General features: G+C 39.4%; 1 protein-coding gene across 2 annotated transcripts; it reads left to right on the plus strand.

The window, feature by feature from the left end:
- The first annotated feature begins 598 nt into the window (after positions 1-598).
- Positions 599-16,460, plus strand: fam110d (family with sequence similarity 110 member D). Of its 2 annotated transcripts, XM_046877298.1 has the most exons (3): positions 599-758; positions 5,839-5,995; positions 13,491-16,460. In XM_046877298.1, exon 3 carries the CDS (start codon positions 14,076-14,078, stop codon positions 15,336-15,338), a length of 1,263 nt encoding a protein of 420 aa, XP_046733254.1. In that variant the 5' UTR covers positions 599-758; positions 5,839-5,995; positions 13,491-14,075; the 3' UTR covers positions 15,339-16,460. The 2 variants fall into 2 exon arrangements, with proteins under 2 accessions (XP_046733254.1, XP_046733253.1); XM_046877297.1 differs by lacking the exon at positions 5,839-5,995.
- Positions 16,461-17,532: the final 1,072 nt, after the last annotated feature.

Consider the following 17,532-nt stretch of genomic DNA (forward strand, 5'->3'; position numbering starts at 1 on the left):
AAAGATCACCATTGTAAATCTACCATTGCACTCTTGATGTCTTAATAAGTCAAATTAAGTAAAATGAATAACAATAATAACAGTTGAAAGCCTATACAATGAACTCTAATGAATGGTCATATGGTGTCACCCTCCATGTCTGGTTCTTCTCCAGGTTTCTTCCTCATACCTTCTTGAGGAGTTTTTCCTTCCCACTTTCCCCACTGGCTCGGTCATTAGGGATAAACTGATAGGGACTAATTTATGTTTGTCATCTATATATTTCTGTAAAATTTGGTGCAAATAGATCAAATAAACAATAAGTTATCAAACTTAATTATAGTCATTTGTTGTTGATGTGGTGGTTGTAATTGTTTTTGTCTCAGTGTGGATTTGTGTATGGAAACACAAACCCTAACATAATTACTCCATGTACAGTTTGAGAGAAATGGGATTTGTGATATTTTACAAAAAGGAAACTGGAAAATGTTCTACCTGCCTCCTCCTCCTCCTCCCGTCCTCCTCCCCCCGTGGCGGTGGGACGGTCCCGTTTCGCAGCGGTGAGCGCTTCACTGCGCATGCGCGCGCCGACCCAGCTACAGTCGGGCGCGCGCTCAGAGCGAACGTCGCAGTGTGAAGTTTGTCTGCTCAGCGCGCGCTGCGGAGGAACATTAGCTCAGTGCTCACTGCTGTCAGTTGTTTATTTGTTTATTTTTTTTTTTTTTGTCTGGAAAAGAGACATCATTTCTAAAGGAATAAGGAAAGCAAGGAAATATAAGGTGAGAATTTGATTTCTGATGTTTCTTATCATGTTTTGAGTTAGAAAGAAATAAGAATAAATCAGCCTGATTAATAGAGTTGTTTTATTTGTGATCATTTCAGATATTCTTATGAATTAGATTCGATTTTAGGGAAGTGCATGAGCCAGAACTCCTCATGTCTGTCAAACAACATCAATGAATTAAATACAGGTTTTTAAGGATGTGTGTGTTAATGGAACATGTGGCTGCGTGGAAACTTGTAGGTTGAGGTGTGTGTGTGTGTGTGTGTGTGTGTGTGTGAGTGTGTGTGGGGGTGAGTAATACTTTGCAATTGCGATTGCATTAATATATAATATAGAATAATATAGAACACACTATATATATATATATATATATATATATATATATATATATATATATATATATATATATATATATATCAAATAGTGTCTTCATATTTTTGCACATGAAGAATTGAGACTTGACTTGTTCAATAAATGAGATTTAATGTAAAAGAAAGCAAAGGTTTGTTTTATTTAAGGGATCATGCAATGTGGCATTTCTTGTAAATGATTTTTCCTAAATGATTCTAAGAATAGGCGATTTTGATAAGATTAAAGTGAAAAAAAAAAGATCTCAACGTTTACAGCCTGATCAGGACGATATGATACAGTACGTGCTACTTATCAGTCACACAAATGTTTACTTATTGGTCATCTGTGACTGATGTTTTATTGAGCTGTTAGAAGAAACTGTAGCCAAAACGACACACGCAAAAGCGTTCAATTACAAAATAGCTGGTATGTAGAATATATAGTACTAAATAGACAAAGCATAAATAATAAATGCAATAAATGCATGGATGCAGGATGAGGATGGAGCCAGTTGGAAGTTGCTTAACTCTGAGGAGAGAAGAGTTCCAGTTTCGAGGAGCCTCTGGAGAAAGCATGTTGCCTAGAGTTACAGACTTTAGGAGGAATAGTAAATAAGCAGAGGATCTGAGGGTATGGGCAGACTGGTACGGAAGATCCAAGAGATAAGAAGCAGTGAGATTAATAAAGAAGAAAGGAATGTTTTGAACATTGTGGTTTCTCCATGTGGGGACCAGTGAGTCTCACACCAGAGCGGTTTGTAAGGGATTTGTCTAGAGCTGGATGTGATCTTCAGTTCTACATGTATGCAATGGAACATTGTTTTTGATGGTTATCTGTGTGGAGCGCTTTCTTCCTTGATTTGAAGAGTGGATTAAGTGATCGTTAAAACTAAATACTGATTTGAATGATGGACTGAATGGTGTTATGTGTTGTGCTGATATAGTTTAGGATAAACCATTGCTGATCATGTAGACAACCTAATGAATTCATACATAACTTTTGATTTGATGGTGAGAAATGATAATGTGATAAATTTGATCACTAATGTAATCATTTTAATGGGAAAAATTCCTCAGGTCATGTTAATGACTGGGTCACAATGGAGCACAAGTACAAGCTCACTGGTTGCTGTAACTTACGAGGTGGTATCAAAAAGTTTGGAGATCAGCACTGTATTTATCTACGTTTACACACTATCACCTTCAAAACAGTCCCATTGCACAGCGCTCCCAGCGTTCCTGCCACTTCTAGAACTTGTCCTGGAAGTCTTCTTTTTGAAACGTGTCAAGCACCTTCTGTGATTCGCGCTGGATCTCCGTAATGGTGTCAAAACGGCAACCTTTGAGCCAGATCTTAATCTTCAGGAAGAAGGTGAAGTCCGCAAGAGCCAAATCTGGCGAGTAGGGTGGCTGTGGAAGCGAGATCGTGTTGATTGTTTTTTGACGATCATAACGCACAAGTTTTCAAATGGTTTTGACATTTTCGGGGTTTGAGCTTGTCGAAGGTCTTCCTGATCTCTCTACATCTTCCAGGGATGTTCTTCCGTTCTTAAAGAGTGCGTTGCCACTCAATACACCTCAAGCGACTCGTTGTGGCATCGCCGTATGTCGAACGTCTCTGTGGCTGATTTGCCAAGTTTCACACAGAATTTCAAATTTGCTCTTTGTTCTGACTTCGCAGAAGTGGTAACAAACATGGTTTAGAAACACTAACGACCATTTGTCTCAAAACGTTTTGATACCACCTGAAATAATGGGTCATTTGCTGTAAAAGTTGCTTATGACCTCGAAAATGCTGCTGTAAGTATAAAGTCTGCTCATACTGAACACCTTTTCAAAACACTTGGTTATTTTTGGTCAGGTTCTCACTAACCAGGTCACCTCTGGATTACTCAGTAGGGGTCTGGAGCTACAATGAGAATGCTTTGGGATCATTGCTACTGATAAAACTCTATACTTTTAGAAATAAAAATGAATTGAATTGAACATCAGGCCTCTGCTGTATTCTGATTTTTCTCTCCATCTTTCTGAACATTTCACTCATACTAAAGCACTCCCTGGCATCCTACACATTTTTCATCCATGAACGATTTAAGACGTTATAAAATATGGCTGCACATGCCACAGATTACATTTCTGCCCAAAGTTCACAACTTTACATATATTTTACCGAACCCTCTGTATTTAAATACCGAGTTGAAAGCTGGATTTTAGGACCCTTTAAGCTTAAGCGTTAAAGAGTTGATAGTAGAACGAATGCCAGCAGACTGAAAAAAGACACGCACATCATTCTTCAGCAGGCATGCAGCAGATCATATCCTGAACAGAAGGAAATAGCTCTACTTTAAAGCAGTGTGCTAGGATATTACATTTTCATATCAGAATAATTGCATGCCTTTATTTGGGAAAAAAAAATTCCCGGATCAAAAACGTGTCTATGATTCAGCAAACCTACCATACAATCAGCAGTGAACTACATTACTATTAAGTCAAAATACTAAGAAGAGGTATTTCTGTACTATAATGCTTATGTTATAATATTGGAATGTGGAACAGTGTAGAACATTATTTTATAGTTAAACTGTGATATCAAAATAACGTCTACCACAGATTAGGGAACTTAGGGACCTTTGTTGAGTGTTATTATGAGATGCCCATCTCTTTCATGATTGGTCCAAAATTTGAAGCTTTTTTATGGAAAACATTTATGTAAGAGGTCTGCAGTTTGGTACAAAGTTTTCCACTGAAGGAAAATCTTCAGAAGAATGAAAAGGTGTTAGGAATGTTAGGTATTGTGAACTGGGGGCCAGGCCGAGTGTCAGCCATGATTCAGCACCTCTTGAGCACAGCGGATTAAGGGCCTTCCCCAAGGGCCTAAGAGAGCCCAGCTTGGTGATACTGGGGCTCGAACCTTCAAACATTCGAGCCTTAACTACTGACCTTCCACATACTTTTGTCTTATTGCCTTAAAAGAGAGGATATTGATAGAACAAACAATTTAAACACTTTTATCGGCTTGTTTTTGTGGGTGTAAATTAGATATAAATGTAATTATAAACAGCTTAAAAGTCATTCCATCATACAGTTACACTTATAACGGTCTCTTAATTGTTTTGATGTAAGCTTAATAAATCACTTCAGAACATGCTGTGATTATAAAAACAGTTAACAACAAGGTGGGACAAGTAGCTCCGTGTCAGGTTGTATCACACCACCATTTCTATAACAGAAAGTTTCATTCTTGACCCAAACTATTATCAGAGAGAGTTCCTCAACTCTTCGTGTCAGGCTTTTGGTGGAACCGAGTTACCTGAAGGGCAAAAGTGTAAGTTAACCGCATTTAGTCTAAACAATCTGATACGTAGACCAAACTGAAGAATTTCACCTGTCCTCAAACCAGTAAAGAGTTCCTCTTCATGCGGGTATATTATCCGCTATCACTCATCCAGGATAAACATTAGCCAGTGTTATCTTTGTGTATCTTCACTTGCAGAAACAACTTGCTCTAAAACTTCTATCAAGTATTCGTTCGCAGACTTGCTAACTTTAAGTGAAGAGTTTTAATTTAAGGTTATTTACTGTGTTAGTCAAGTGAAGTAATCTTTCACTGTCATTCCAACCAGGTCAGAGAACGCAAAAGTACACACATTTTTCACTCAAGTAGAAGTACAGATACTCATGATTTAAAAGACTCTGGTAAAAGTTGAAGTTCTGACTACACTTTTTTACTCAAGTTAAAAAAATATGTGCTCTGACATGTACTTAGGTAAAAAGTAGCCATTACTACTGTCACGCTGGTCACTGGACCTTATATCATAATATATTAACACAAAATAATTTCAAATTGTGTTACCTAATGGATGTATCCAGTCTGAACAACCACCATATAGAACATGGAGCAGATAAAAGTTGATGATGATGATCAGGCGATCAGGAATTTCTCTGTTCTAGCTGCGTAGGCTAGAATACGCCTGTGGTGTGTGATAGCCAGGAAATGGACACCAGTGTTAAATTAAAAGCCTTGACATGAAATAGGTTGATGGGCTGAAACTAAAACAAAACAAAATGTGAGTAATCTATGTATCCAAATTTGAATCAATGCCTCAAATCTTGTCTCTTTGTACGAACATTAAAATGTCTGCTTCGGCTTTGAGGTTCGCAAGTGTTTAGAAATAAAAAAAAATGAAAAACAAATAATAGATTATTCCTTTACAGATTATTAAATAAGCCACACAATATATAAATAAATGTTAGCATGCTAATTTAATTAGTAGACATTGGGCAGACTTGCTTAGGGGCACAGCTGTGGCAGCTTGGTGGAGTTGGGATTTGAACTCACAACCTTCTGAGCAGAAGGACAATGTCAACACTGAATTACTACCTCCCCCAGGTGTACCTTCGTGTACCTTCATTAATGAATTAGTACCTTCGTGTTAACTGTGTTAATGTAAATAATGTAATGTGTTATTTCTTAGAGCTTGCATGGAATTATACTATATTTCTGTATTGCTTCTGTATTATATTTGTCCAGATCTGAACAATAAATTATTCGCCCTGTTTAATGGTTAAACAGTAAAGGTGTTTTTTTGGTGTTTTTTTTTTTACATGTGTCTTGTCCAAATTATAACCACAAAACGACTTAAACACGCTCTTTTTACGAGTCACGTAAACCTCTTCAGACGAGTCTAATTAAGCATATGCGAACACTTGTTTTTAACTCTGTAGTAAAGGGAGGAGAAGGCCGGCAGCTCAAGCGGAGTTCTGCCAAGTCATTTCCTCCGTCTGAAGTGTTGACAGCAAGCGTGACATCATTGAGACAGCAAGAGCTGCAGCACAGACAGACGCTCTCTATCCGACTTGTCTTGTTAACCAAAATACAGATGTGAGTAGACGGGGCTTGGGCTTTTTTTTTAGTTTCCTCTCCTTTCTCATCATTTGCATTTTAGACTTTTGTTTTGTGCTCAAAAACTCATAAAATCGCTGCTTTAACTGCTATTGTCACGTTCGCATTTTTGTTGGTGATGGCAGCAGTCTTGCTGGAGAAGAATTGTGGGAATATATGTCGCTAGATGCTCTCAAACTGTCACAAAGGCCTGAGCTGACCTTGGTAATAGAATGCTTTTGCATTCTTCATGAGCCGCATTAGCATTTTTCACAGCAAGTTTGATCCCTCCTAGCTCAGACTGCCTGCCTGCCTGCATGATTCCCCATCGAATGTCACAAGTCCTAAGGTGACCGAAAATTTCATTCCTAAGCCACGTGTCTGCTGAGTCTCCTCGTCCCCAGTTCTTTACAAAAAAGACCATCTTTCTTTAACACTTCTCGTAGCTCTCCAAATCGACCTGACCGCTGACCACATCAGTCTGAAGTACAAGGAAAACTCAAAGCCCACAAACATTTCGTATGGCCAAAGCACACAAAGCACCAGCTGTTTTTGTTGTTTTTTTTCCTTTCTTTTTTTTCCCGTGAACTTTAGAAACATGTAGATCTTCGCTTCGCCTTCCTTTTTCTTCTCGACAAGCTCCATCTTGTAAACAGTCGTTTCCCGCAATCAGGTCTGCTCCTTATTTGTAGAGACAACGTCTGTAACCATGGGGCTGTCATAAAGCCCCCTACTTACACCTGTTTCTAATTAGAGGGTAGAAAGGGGTCCGGGCTTATCCTAGTGACATCAGCTTCCTGCAGCTCTACAGGTAAAAGTTTCGAGGGTCTTTGAGAGTGGTGGTGTGTGTCTTTGTACACAGCACAGTTGTTGTGAACATGATGTGAAAATCTTTCCATTTGTACTGAGCATCACCTGTTAATGGAAAATCAAATTCTAACAGAAATGTTAGGTGTTACAGATAATTAATCAACATTTTTTGACCAGAATTTGAGGATTTCTCCAATGGTGTCCATCTGAGAGTATGTCTGGATTGATGTCTGGTTTATGTTGGTTTCTTTGTCTGGTTAGGTTTGTGTAATCTTTATGTTTGTTGTTTGTTATGGAGATGTCGGTGGGTTGGTAAGAGAACATGGAGGAATGTTAGTGGTGGTTGTATTGGTGGGGTTGGGGTTTTCTAAGGTGTGTACATGATATTATTTTTGAATTATATGTGAAATTAGATGCAGAGGAAAAATGTACATACAGTATATTATATTCAGTAAAACAAAATTAGATTGTGAGGTGTCTCAATTTTTTCCCTTTCATCGTATTTCCTTTTCATTCCAACATCCATAATATACAACACTCATAATTTATTAACTATCCTTATTATAAATAATCAATTCACCACAATTCCCAGTGGTTTAGCCGCAGCTCTGAATTCAGCTTGCATGTCGTGTCACGTTCTCTTAATTGTCCACGTAAGCTCTGCTTGATGCCACAGACCTGCCAGTTCTGATCACAGGCAAGGTGATGTGAATGGCTCACGTGACAAATCTTTGTCTCTGTCAGCCCTGGAAATTGAAAGTCGTTTCCTTGTAATGGATGGGAGGAGATAGAACGCGAAGGCCCTATTTCAGAAGCACTGGGGGCCTGTTTATGACTCATGTCATGACTAGTGGGTAATGAAATTGGACAGGCAGCAGGTTCAGCTGAGGATCTGAAGCAAAAAAACGCGAGATGAAGAAGAGACAGATCTTGGGCAAAGCGTACATTTGAGTGGCTCGTTATTATGGTGAGACGTGTCTAGTGGGAATAAAGCTCATATGAGTGTGGACGTGGCCCAAGGTAGCATATGTTATCCAGTCCACAGAGACACTCAGCCTTAAGCAAGTTAGTGGTAATTGCATTGCTCAAGGGAATAATGGCGGCCGTAGTGGAAGTGTGTCTGTGTGTGGGGGGACAGTCCATGTGAATCAAACCACATATTCACAGATCAATGTCAATCAAACCACAGATTTAAGGCTTTGCGTCAACTATGAGTGTATAATTAATACAATTATTAATAAATGACCCATAACGGAAACAACCAGAAATGCAAACTCGGGCTGATGAAAATTAAACAACTGTGCTATTTGCATTATGGTAATGAACCTGTGCTAATTGGTGGGTGCTGGCTCTTGTTTATAACCAGGTGTGAAAAGGTCCTTTGAGTCTTTTGATACTCTCCAGTACAGGGTGGGTAAGGGCTAAGTAATTGAGGCTGCTATGTTGCCACAATGTCTACTCTGAGTCGCTAAGTAACACCCGGATCTTCTACCCTACATCCAATAGCCCGGACCTAATGCGTCCAGACAGATATTGCACCGTATTGCATTTGCCTTAAAGAGAAAATCACTAAGTAGGGCAGAGAGGCAGGAAACAAACATGATCAAATATGCTCTAGTTTCCAGTGCATGCAGGCTAATGTGGCTGATAATCATTGCTCTTACGTAAAAAGCAGGAAGTAAAAGAATGAGAGGCTGGCAACAGACGGTTTCATGACTTGTTGTGTGTTTTGTTTGCTGTCAAATGAAAGAAAGGCTACGAACTTCTGGATCTAACTGCACAGAAACACAACACAAGTATGAGAGTCATGTGGTGCAATTAATGCTTTCCTATTGAGATGTGAAATGACTGTAGCTGTAATCCAGCCATCCCTGAACCCCTACCTACTCAACATTAGTACTTGTTTGTTCCCTTGGTGTTAATAGAAAACTTGGGTTGCACTGCTGTGACCTTAACGCATGGCTGACACATCATACTAACAGTTAGTGAGTGCTGTAAAAATACCTCTTGGCTTCTTGCTGCCTTCAGAGAAGCGTATGCGACGTGTTATTGGTGGAGAAGTGGAGGTGGGAAAAGTGACATGGTGTTTGGCCTTGGAGTGTTTAAGGACAACGCCTATCTTGAGGAGATATGCAGAAAGCAGCTGTTGGTTTTTTGTGTGTATTTCTACCAATTAACAGAGCAAATGCTGTAAATACAAGTGCAGTTTGAACTGCACTACTCAGAAACAATGAAGGGACACTTAGATTAAATGTAGATCAATTCAATTCATTTTTATTTGTATAGCACTTTTAACAATAAACATTGTCTAAAAGCAGCTTTCCACAGAAAATGTGGTAATTAAAAGTGAATATGTTTTTATAAGTAAGTTTGTCTCTGATGAGCGAGCCGGTGGCGACTGTGGCAAGGAAAAACTCCCCGAGATGACATAAGGAAGAAACCTTGAGAGGAACCAGACTTTAAGAAGGAACCTATTCTCATCTGGGTTGCACCAAATGTCCATTTATAGCAGATAGATCAGATATCTTCTGTTAAACCATGACGTCAAATCAAAGTGTACTCAGTCTCCAGTATGCCATTTCAGAGGCTATAAAACAGACTGTTTATGAATGTTATATTGTTTTTTAGCAAATCCTGATGTGCAAAAAAGGCTATAACGTACAATATAAACACAATCAGATTTACCGATTCATCAGATCTTTATAGGATTTTAACAGATTATAGAAGTGTATTATTTGAATTGGGCTCACTTGGCTTGAACACATTAGTATCTCATGTTATAAATTGACACTTGACCTTGGTACAGTGCTTCTGGATATCTAGTGCTAATCCTGTAATCTGGGTACTTGATCCTATCCATTTAAGACCCATCATCTATTCGAGTGACATATGACCAAGGGTTGCTTAATTAGCTTTATTTGGCTAAAGAGTCTGTCCTTCATTTAAATATTAAATTACAAATGAATAAAAAATATATATCAAATGTAGTTGTATGAACGAAAGTTGGTAGACTTTTACATGGACCTTGTTTTTCCCAAATGCAGATACTTCACATTATTATTTTTTTTGGCTGATGCAGTTCGTCTGTAATAGCCTTTGTAGTCAAGGCTTAAGGTTCAGAATACATTCATAAAAACACTCTATAAGCTCCAGATACACTGTGGCCCTGCCCAGGATATAACAGATAAACAAATTAAGGAGGTTATAAAAGATTCTAAGATTCTGTGACATGTTCTTTTTTTTACCATCAACAGCTAAATAATAAAGGTTATCATTAACTGAATGAACAACATTCTCTGTAGAATGAGAACCCTTAGACAAGATCTTCTATATTCATACAAAAGAGTCACATATAACTTTTCTCAAATTTTTGTTTGAGGCCTCATTATGTCACTCATCGATCATAAAGCAGTAGGTCGGGAGCTTAGCATGTAGCTTGAATCCCACGTATCTGGATTAAAATTATCTCTGTACTGTTTACCTGGAAAAAATGAAACAACCTTCTTTAAGCAAGTATTTCTGTCAAAAGCACTGTTAGATTAGAATTTGCCTGAGTTTCCTACCTATTTTTAAAATACTGAAAAATACGTGACACATTGTCCGTTAGTAATAAGTGTGACATAATAGTTCAGAGCACGAAGGCAGTATAAAACCAAAAATGCCATTTTGTAGATAAATACAAACTTTATCTGGCTGTTCTAATACACAGCTATATCCTTATCTCAGCCTGTTATTTTTCTTGGGAGCAAGAGTTTGATAAGATTATGGGTTCTAGTCACGATTTATTCATTCACAAGAGCTTGGTGTGTATCGGCTACAAAAAAAATTGCACGAGCATGCCGCTGACTCAGAGGTGGCCTTTTGTTTAAAAGCAACTAGGTTATGGCACTTCACACTTGGAACAATGCAGGTTAAAAATCTGCTCAAAGCCCAATGCTAGACCCCAAACTGCCTCTATTAAACACTTCTCTTCTCTGGTGTCTTCTTTAGCTGCCCCCCTAGAGCTCTGCTGAGCATTAGTCACTGCTGAATAACAAAAGCAAAGGTGCATTCAGTCAGTTAAGTGGACTCCGCTTGAGAAGTGGGGGTTTGCATTGGATTTAAAGAGCTCCCTGTGACCTTCCCATGAGCCAGACTTCAATATATCAACAGCTTAATGGCATACAATGGTGCGGAGGATTTACGTCACCTCTGGCTTTGTCTTGACAGGAACGTTTCCCTGGCCTGACATTTATTATCATGTTTGGTTCTTATACCTTGTCCTAATGAGGCACCCGGACTTCTCCCTTATCTTGAGGGCCAGAGGAGTCTATTGTGTAGATCTATCAATAATGCAGGTCCGTCTGGGTTTCAAGGGTTGTTTTCCTTGCTTTGCCCTGGATCTTGTTCCGTATCAGGATTGGCTTGGCTCACATGGCCCATTAACGCCTCACCAAAGCAAACATTCATAATGGACTATTAATAGATGATCTAATTGATTGCATCACCTGATAATTGCAATATTGCCAGTACAAAATTAAGACTGTGGGGAAGGCAGGGTATCATTAATCTAATCATGCTAATGGGGTCATTGTCATAGAGGGTCTGGATAAAAATCCAAGCCAAGCAGTGGGACAAGGCAGATGTTTCTGAGAGACCAGAGAAGACCATCAGTTCTATGCAAGTTCTTCAACTTCATTTGGCCAAATAAATGTTATCAAGAAGGTATATACCATATTCTTTCCTTGATTCAGATTTACTTTAGATTGCTTAGCTGCACTTTAATTGTTTGTATAATTATGTACTGGTTAGAATGGTGTTTGGTAATTTGTTAATCAGCTCAAGATTTTTAAAGAATATTGCTGCACTCTCACTTCTGGGTTAAGTCTTGGTCTTGCAAGACTGGTACAACATGACACTGCACATCTGGTTTCTTTTTAACCATGTGTAGCTCCTTGTCCAGACTTCCCTGCAGGCATCCAGGCTTCTTCTCGAGTTCCGGTTGGAAGCATGGAAACACAGACATTAAAGCTAGATGAGAAGGAACTGTGGGGGTTAATTACAAGCCCCCAAGAAAGAGAGAGAGAGAGAGAGAGAGAGAGAGAGAGAGAGAGTACCTTGCTGAGTAAAGGAAAGGGCCTGCTGGAATTTTCCAGATGGTCTCAGTGGCAAGATCACAGGGAAAGGTGAACAGCCTTAATTTGCTTCATTAGTGTTAAAAGAATACTTAACCCTTGGGAGTTAAAGCGCTAATAATGAGTAAAGGTTAGCAGGCGCTTGCTAGCAAGGTGCAAATATGATTACATTAGTTTCTGCTAGCTTTAATTCTAGCCCATACATATTTTTTTGACTTTTGCTGATTTGATCCTGAGTAAAAGTATTTCTAGTGTCATTTTTTGCATTTAATTTTTTTATTTTTGTATCGCTACACTATTACTTGGTTATTGCACCTAAACAGCTGCTATGCTACTTTAAAAAAATCTGTGCTATATGTTATGTTATAACATTTGTCAACTAGTTTTAAAAGTTAAACGTGTTTTTGAACCTCGTTGCTTTAAGATAGTGAAGCAGAATAAAAAATGTGGACTTATTTGTACAGTTAAAAATGAAACTTTATTATAGAGTATGTGATATAGTAGTATACTGCTCAACCCTGGTTTTTCCTTAACATCTCCCCTGTTTTAATCCAGGCTTCTGTTTTTGTTCCACACCTGTTCTAAATTCTTTTCCAAACAATAGCTGCTTTCCCAACCTCCCTGACATCTGGGAACAGCACAGTCCTCGCTTTGGGCTGATTTATTACAGGAGGCTGTGGAGGAGGATTTGGGAATGAAGGCCTGGTGTATAATATGAAAGATAGACAGTCTTTATAGTCATAAACCAAGTGCATGAGGACCCCATTTTTAATGACTGACTGGAGTTTCTTCTGCAGTATAGTGATATGCAAAAGCAAAGGTTCTGGGTTTTAGTGTCAGGGCAAGACCAACTGTGTGTTATACATATTGTTTTACTACGAGTGCTTCAAACATCAGGACTGGGAAGTCAGATAATTTCCGCACTTGTTACTTTTAACTAACCAGCCAGCTCTTTCCGGCCCTGTGGACTATATATGTTTTTTCTTCTTGCTGTTGTTGTAACAGCTCTCCATATGACAGAAGAGGATACACTAAAATAGCACTTTGATGTGTCATGTTTTGAATTGTGCTGTTTGGTTTTGGCTCCTCGGAGGGCCAAAGTCTGGACTAATTCCACATTAGAAAATTTATGAGATATAAGAGTATATATGAGACTAGACACATGCTAGTCACCTGTTTGTTTTTTGTGGGGAGGTAGGCATTTTCTTTAACATAAATTACATGCCTAGAGTCCAGGATTAATTTTTCATCTTGAAAATCTAAAATTATGTTAGCCTCACCAGGAATTAGATTGAAAGTGATAGTGCATTAAAGTGAAAGTGATTGTGCATTAAAGTTATAAGTTTTACAGTAGTCTACTGACCAGCTCATGCATTATATATGAGTAAAATACTTTGCAAGCATGGCTCATTTAGGAAAGATCTCTAGCTCTGGGTTCAATAAATACTCTGTTTCTTTGTCTGCCAATACACATATAAAACCACAGGCAACTGATTCCATGCCAAATTTTCTCGAAAAAAGTTCCACCATCTGACCAGTTTCTTGTTTTTTCTACATTTTGTTTTTCACAGGTTCCAGCTTCGTTTGAAAGAAAAAGAGGTAACGCATCCGAACATCGAAGTGCCTGAGTGCCAGTTACAGCAAGCTCTGGAGGACAAAAGTCTAAGCCCTAAGAAGCAAAGACAGCTATCAAAAAGCAAACAGTCAAGTGCATTGTGTTTCCTCCTTGATGACCTTTTCAAAAGTAAACTTTAAGATTGGAGGAGTCTGAAACAGCAGACTGGTGGAGGGGAGGAGAAGGAAAATACATATTTGGAGTTAAAGGCATATTGGGACTTCTATTTCTGCTTCTTTGTGGTAAGGGGAACATCTCATTTGGGACTGCAGTTGGAGAAAAGTTCCCTTCCCATTGACTGTATAAATACTGCATATAGATAAATTTGTTCTTGTTCCAAAAGTGTCCCATCTACTTATAGCTAACTTTAGCTAAAGCTGCTGAAATCAGAATCTGATGGATATGCTTGATATTTACATTTAGAAGTTCTGGTGGTCGTTGGAATCGGAACAGAAATTCTTGCTCAGGATTGTCCTAGCCTTTGAGCAAATAATTGACCATCACATAGGGACACTTGCACTGGACTCCTCTGTGGAGATAAATGATGAAGCCTTTAACACCAGTTGGCTCACCCTCGCCCCTGCGTCTTCTTAACAAGGGCCCAGAATACCTGCGCCGACAAATAGACAGTGGAATTCGGGGTCACTCTGTCAGTGCTGTGGAGCGGCTAGAGGCGGACAAGGCCAAATATGTCAAGAGCCAGCAGGTCATCAACACCAAGCAAGAACCTGTATTAGTACCTTGTGCGACACCTCCACCCCCATCACGGCGCAACTTTACTGCACCAACGCCCTCAACGCCTCTTCTAAGTCGGCACCCAACGCTGAGTCCATGCCCTCTCTCACCCCGCAACAACAATGAGGACGATTCCAGGAAGGAAAACCTCAGAGCTCTGTATCTTGATGTAGAGAAGCGAAACCAAAACAATTCCATTCGGACACCTCTGCCAACACTACGGAGCCCAAATGGCACCCCGTTGGTGGCACCTCACAGTGCCCCCATGATGAGACGGAGCATTGGGAAGCGCATGCTGCGGCCCGACTCCCTGGTCATCTATAGGCAGAAAAAAGAGTGTAAGAGTCCAATGGGAAATGGCGATGGAAATGCAGAGGCAGAGACAAAGGGGTACAGCTTTGTACGCCGGCTCTTTCAAGGTTCTATGAGAGAAAAGAATAGCAGGAATGATGACAAGTTAACAATCAGTGAGGAGAAATCTTCATCACGGGATGAAGACTCACGCATGTCATGGTCTATTGACCGGGACACAGTAGATGGTGGGAACAGGACAAGGAGCTCCAGTAGGACTGAGTCAAACAATGGTAATAGCAGCTTCCAGGAGCACTGCATTTCCCTCGGAATGGCAAACACTGTAAGAAATCGTCTGGAGAATTGGAACGAGAATGATATGGACCCTTGGAAGCCGGTGATGCCACTCCAGCGCTCGAAATCAGATCTTCGACTTTGCTCATCCCTGGCATTGTCTGAACAAGAGCGTTTTTTTGACTTCTGTGGTCTTGACTGGGACCTGGTGGATCGGCTTGGGCCAGAGAACTTCCCATCAGGTGCCAGTTCGGTTGACACTCTCTCACTGGTTCTGAGGAGTGTTGGGGGACTAGAAGGTGCTTCTGAACCCAGTGAGTTTTCTCGCCACTCTGGAGAGGGGCTCTTCCAGGAGGAATTATCAGAGCAGGTACCCTCAGCTGTGTCAATCATCGAGAGAAATGCCCGTGTGATAAAGTGGCTTTATGGCTGTAAAAACGCAGTGAGGGAGGGACCTAAAGGTCCCAAGGAGTCAACTGTGTAGCCACAAAACACAACAAACCTCAAGACTCTTGGACTGAGTGTCATATTGGCTGTTACTACTATATTTATTTTGTTCAGACTATTTGCATTTGTGAGCACAGAATGATTAATGGCACATCTTTTTCTAACATTTGTTTGGGAATAGAGCTGGAACAATAAGACTTTGTTTTAATTTTCCTGTCTGTAATTTTGGTGATCTCATTTTTCCTATTCGGCAGTGGCCCCATTGTTTCTGTAAATAAGTTATACTAGTTCATTTTAGTTCTGTTTATTTTTGCTGTTGGACAACAACAGTGTTGAGTGCTCAAGTACATCTCAATAGATGAATAACTACAAATGGAAAACCACTAAGCTCTCCCTGTACCGGGGATCTAATTTGTGAGTATGAAGTGAACCGTGCATACCTCTAGTTTGTATTGTTTTTTCCCCAATTAAACGCAGGCGTTGGAACAAACAGACGACAGACCTGTGTTGATGCACTAATGCACTGAATTTAGGGGTTGGGCTGGTGTGTGTCTGTGTGTGTGTGGTGACCCTTATTTTAGTTTGTGCAACCTTAGACAGCAATTTATGCCAAAGAAATATCCCTAATTGAACTTTGTCTCAGTTAACTAGTTTGCTCCTAGTTTCTAATTATTTAGAAATTGCTATAACAATCACATTTGAAAGCATAAAACCTTTTTTAAAGTTATCTATTTGAGCTAAATTTGATTAATTAGCATCAGTAATGGAACTGACCTTATGACCACACTCACGATACTGGACCAGATTCTGCATTGCCAATGAGGCCGATTCATCACAATGAAGCAGTTCGTCCTGTCAGGCAGATGGCTGGGGTCATTTATAGAAATGTTGGTAAAAAATTAATCCGAGGTCCACTGTGGGATTTCAGGGTCACAGGGTGAGTTTAGAAAGAGTTAGCCCCCAGAGATAGAAAAAACTGACATTTCACCTGTAGCATGACTCCCAAATAAATAAGTGCTTGAGCTGTTTTCAGATCTGTCTCTTGCATGTTTACAGACCGAGTTGTTGTTATTTTCTGTCCAGAAGAGATTTAGAATATATATGTACAAAGATTTATAATTCATGCAGGTAATGAAAATAAAGCTGTATTTTTAATGAATCTTTTTGCCTTTTGAATCTTTATTTCCAAAGGACATCATAAACCCTAACTTTTTGTAACTTGTGTCTATTGGCTGTCACGGTTGGGTTAATATGTGTCTCGTCTCTGCCCGACATGCTTCTCGTTTTTCACCGAGTCTCAAGTGCCTGTTATTGTTTAGTAAATCATAGCATGTAGTGCACTTGAGTCAGACACACCAGCATCCATTTAAAAGCAGCAAAGAGGAGCCGAAAGGTCTTTGTTTTGTCTTGGTGGTCAAGTTACACCCCTCTTTATTTCCTTTCTTTTTTTCATTCTTCCATCTGCTGTGTGTGAATATAACAGCCTTACTATCAAAAACTGCTGTGCAACATCCTGTTTTTGGTGCTTTTTTCCACAAGTTTCACAAGCCTATAATTCCATTAAGGCACTGTGCCTTTTGACAGTTAGTGTTATTCTGGTGATGCATTGAGACAGAACATGCATACAGGTTTGTATTGAGCAGCGCGCTACCTTTTCCATACATACAGTACGGGGCAAATTTCCTGAAAAAAAAACGTTATCATTCACTCAGCAAACAAGTGGAGAATTCTTCAGATCTGGTGGATAAGCACCCTATGTGGCTTCCTTAGAATCTGGTTTATTGAGAAGGCCTTGTTTAAGGTGTCAACCAGACAGCTGTCCTGGGGCTTGATGGTTAAAGGCCCTGCTTGAGCAGATCAAGCCCAGAAACCAAAAACAATTTTGCTTCAAGATTACCACATTAGCACAGGACCAATTACCAAACGTCTTTGATTTTTCAACAACATACAGGGTAAGTAAGGTATTCATTTTTGGCTGAACTGCTTTTTAATTTCGGTAATTATTGTAATAAACATCATACTACCACTCCCTAAATCCACATCGGGACTCAGACATAATACTTTAAAGTGTAAATTCAAGCCATAACATAATTTTCAAAAGGATTATTCTTAAAATAAAGAATTTTTATTCCCTTCTTTACATATGAATGGACATAGGATTTGACTCTTTACTCTTTTCAGTCATCAGAAAAAGAAAAGCATCTACAATTTATCTTTTATCAACAAATGTG

This window comes from Silurus meridionalis, chromosome 21, assembly GCF_014805685.1.
Source record: "Silurus meridionalis isolate SWU-2019-XX chromosome 21, ASM1480568v1, whole genome shotgun sequence".
Taxonomy (NCBI): domain Eukaryota; kingdom Metazoa; phylum Chordata; class Actinopteri; order Siluriformes; family Siluridae; genus Silurus; species Silurus meridionalis.

Coding starts and splice junctions, on each gene's coding strand:
- fam110d (XM_046877298.1), top strand. CDS start 14,076: ATGATGAAGCCTTTAACACCAGTTGGCTCACCCTCGCCCCTGCGTCTT.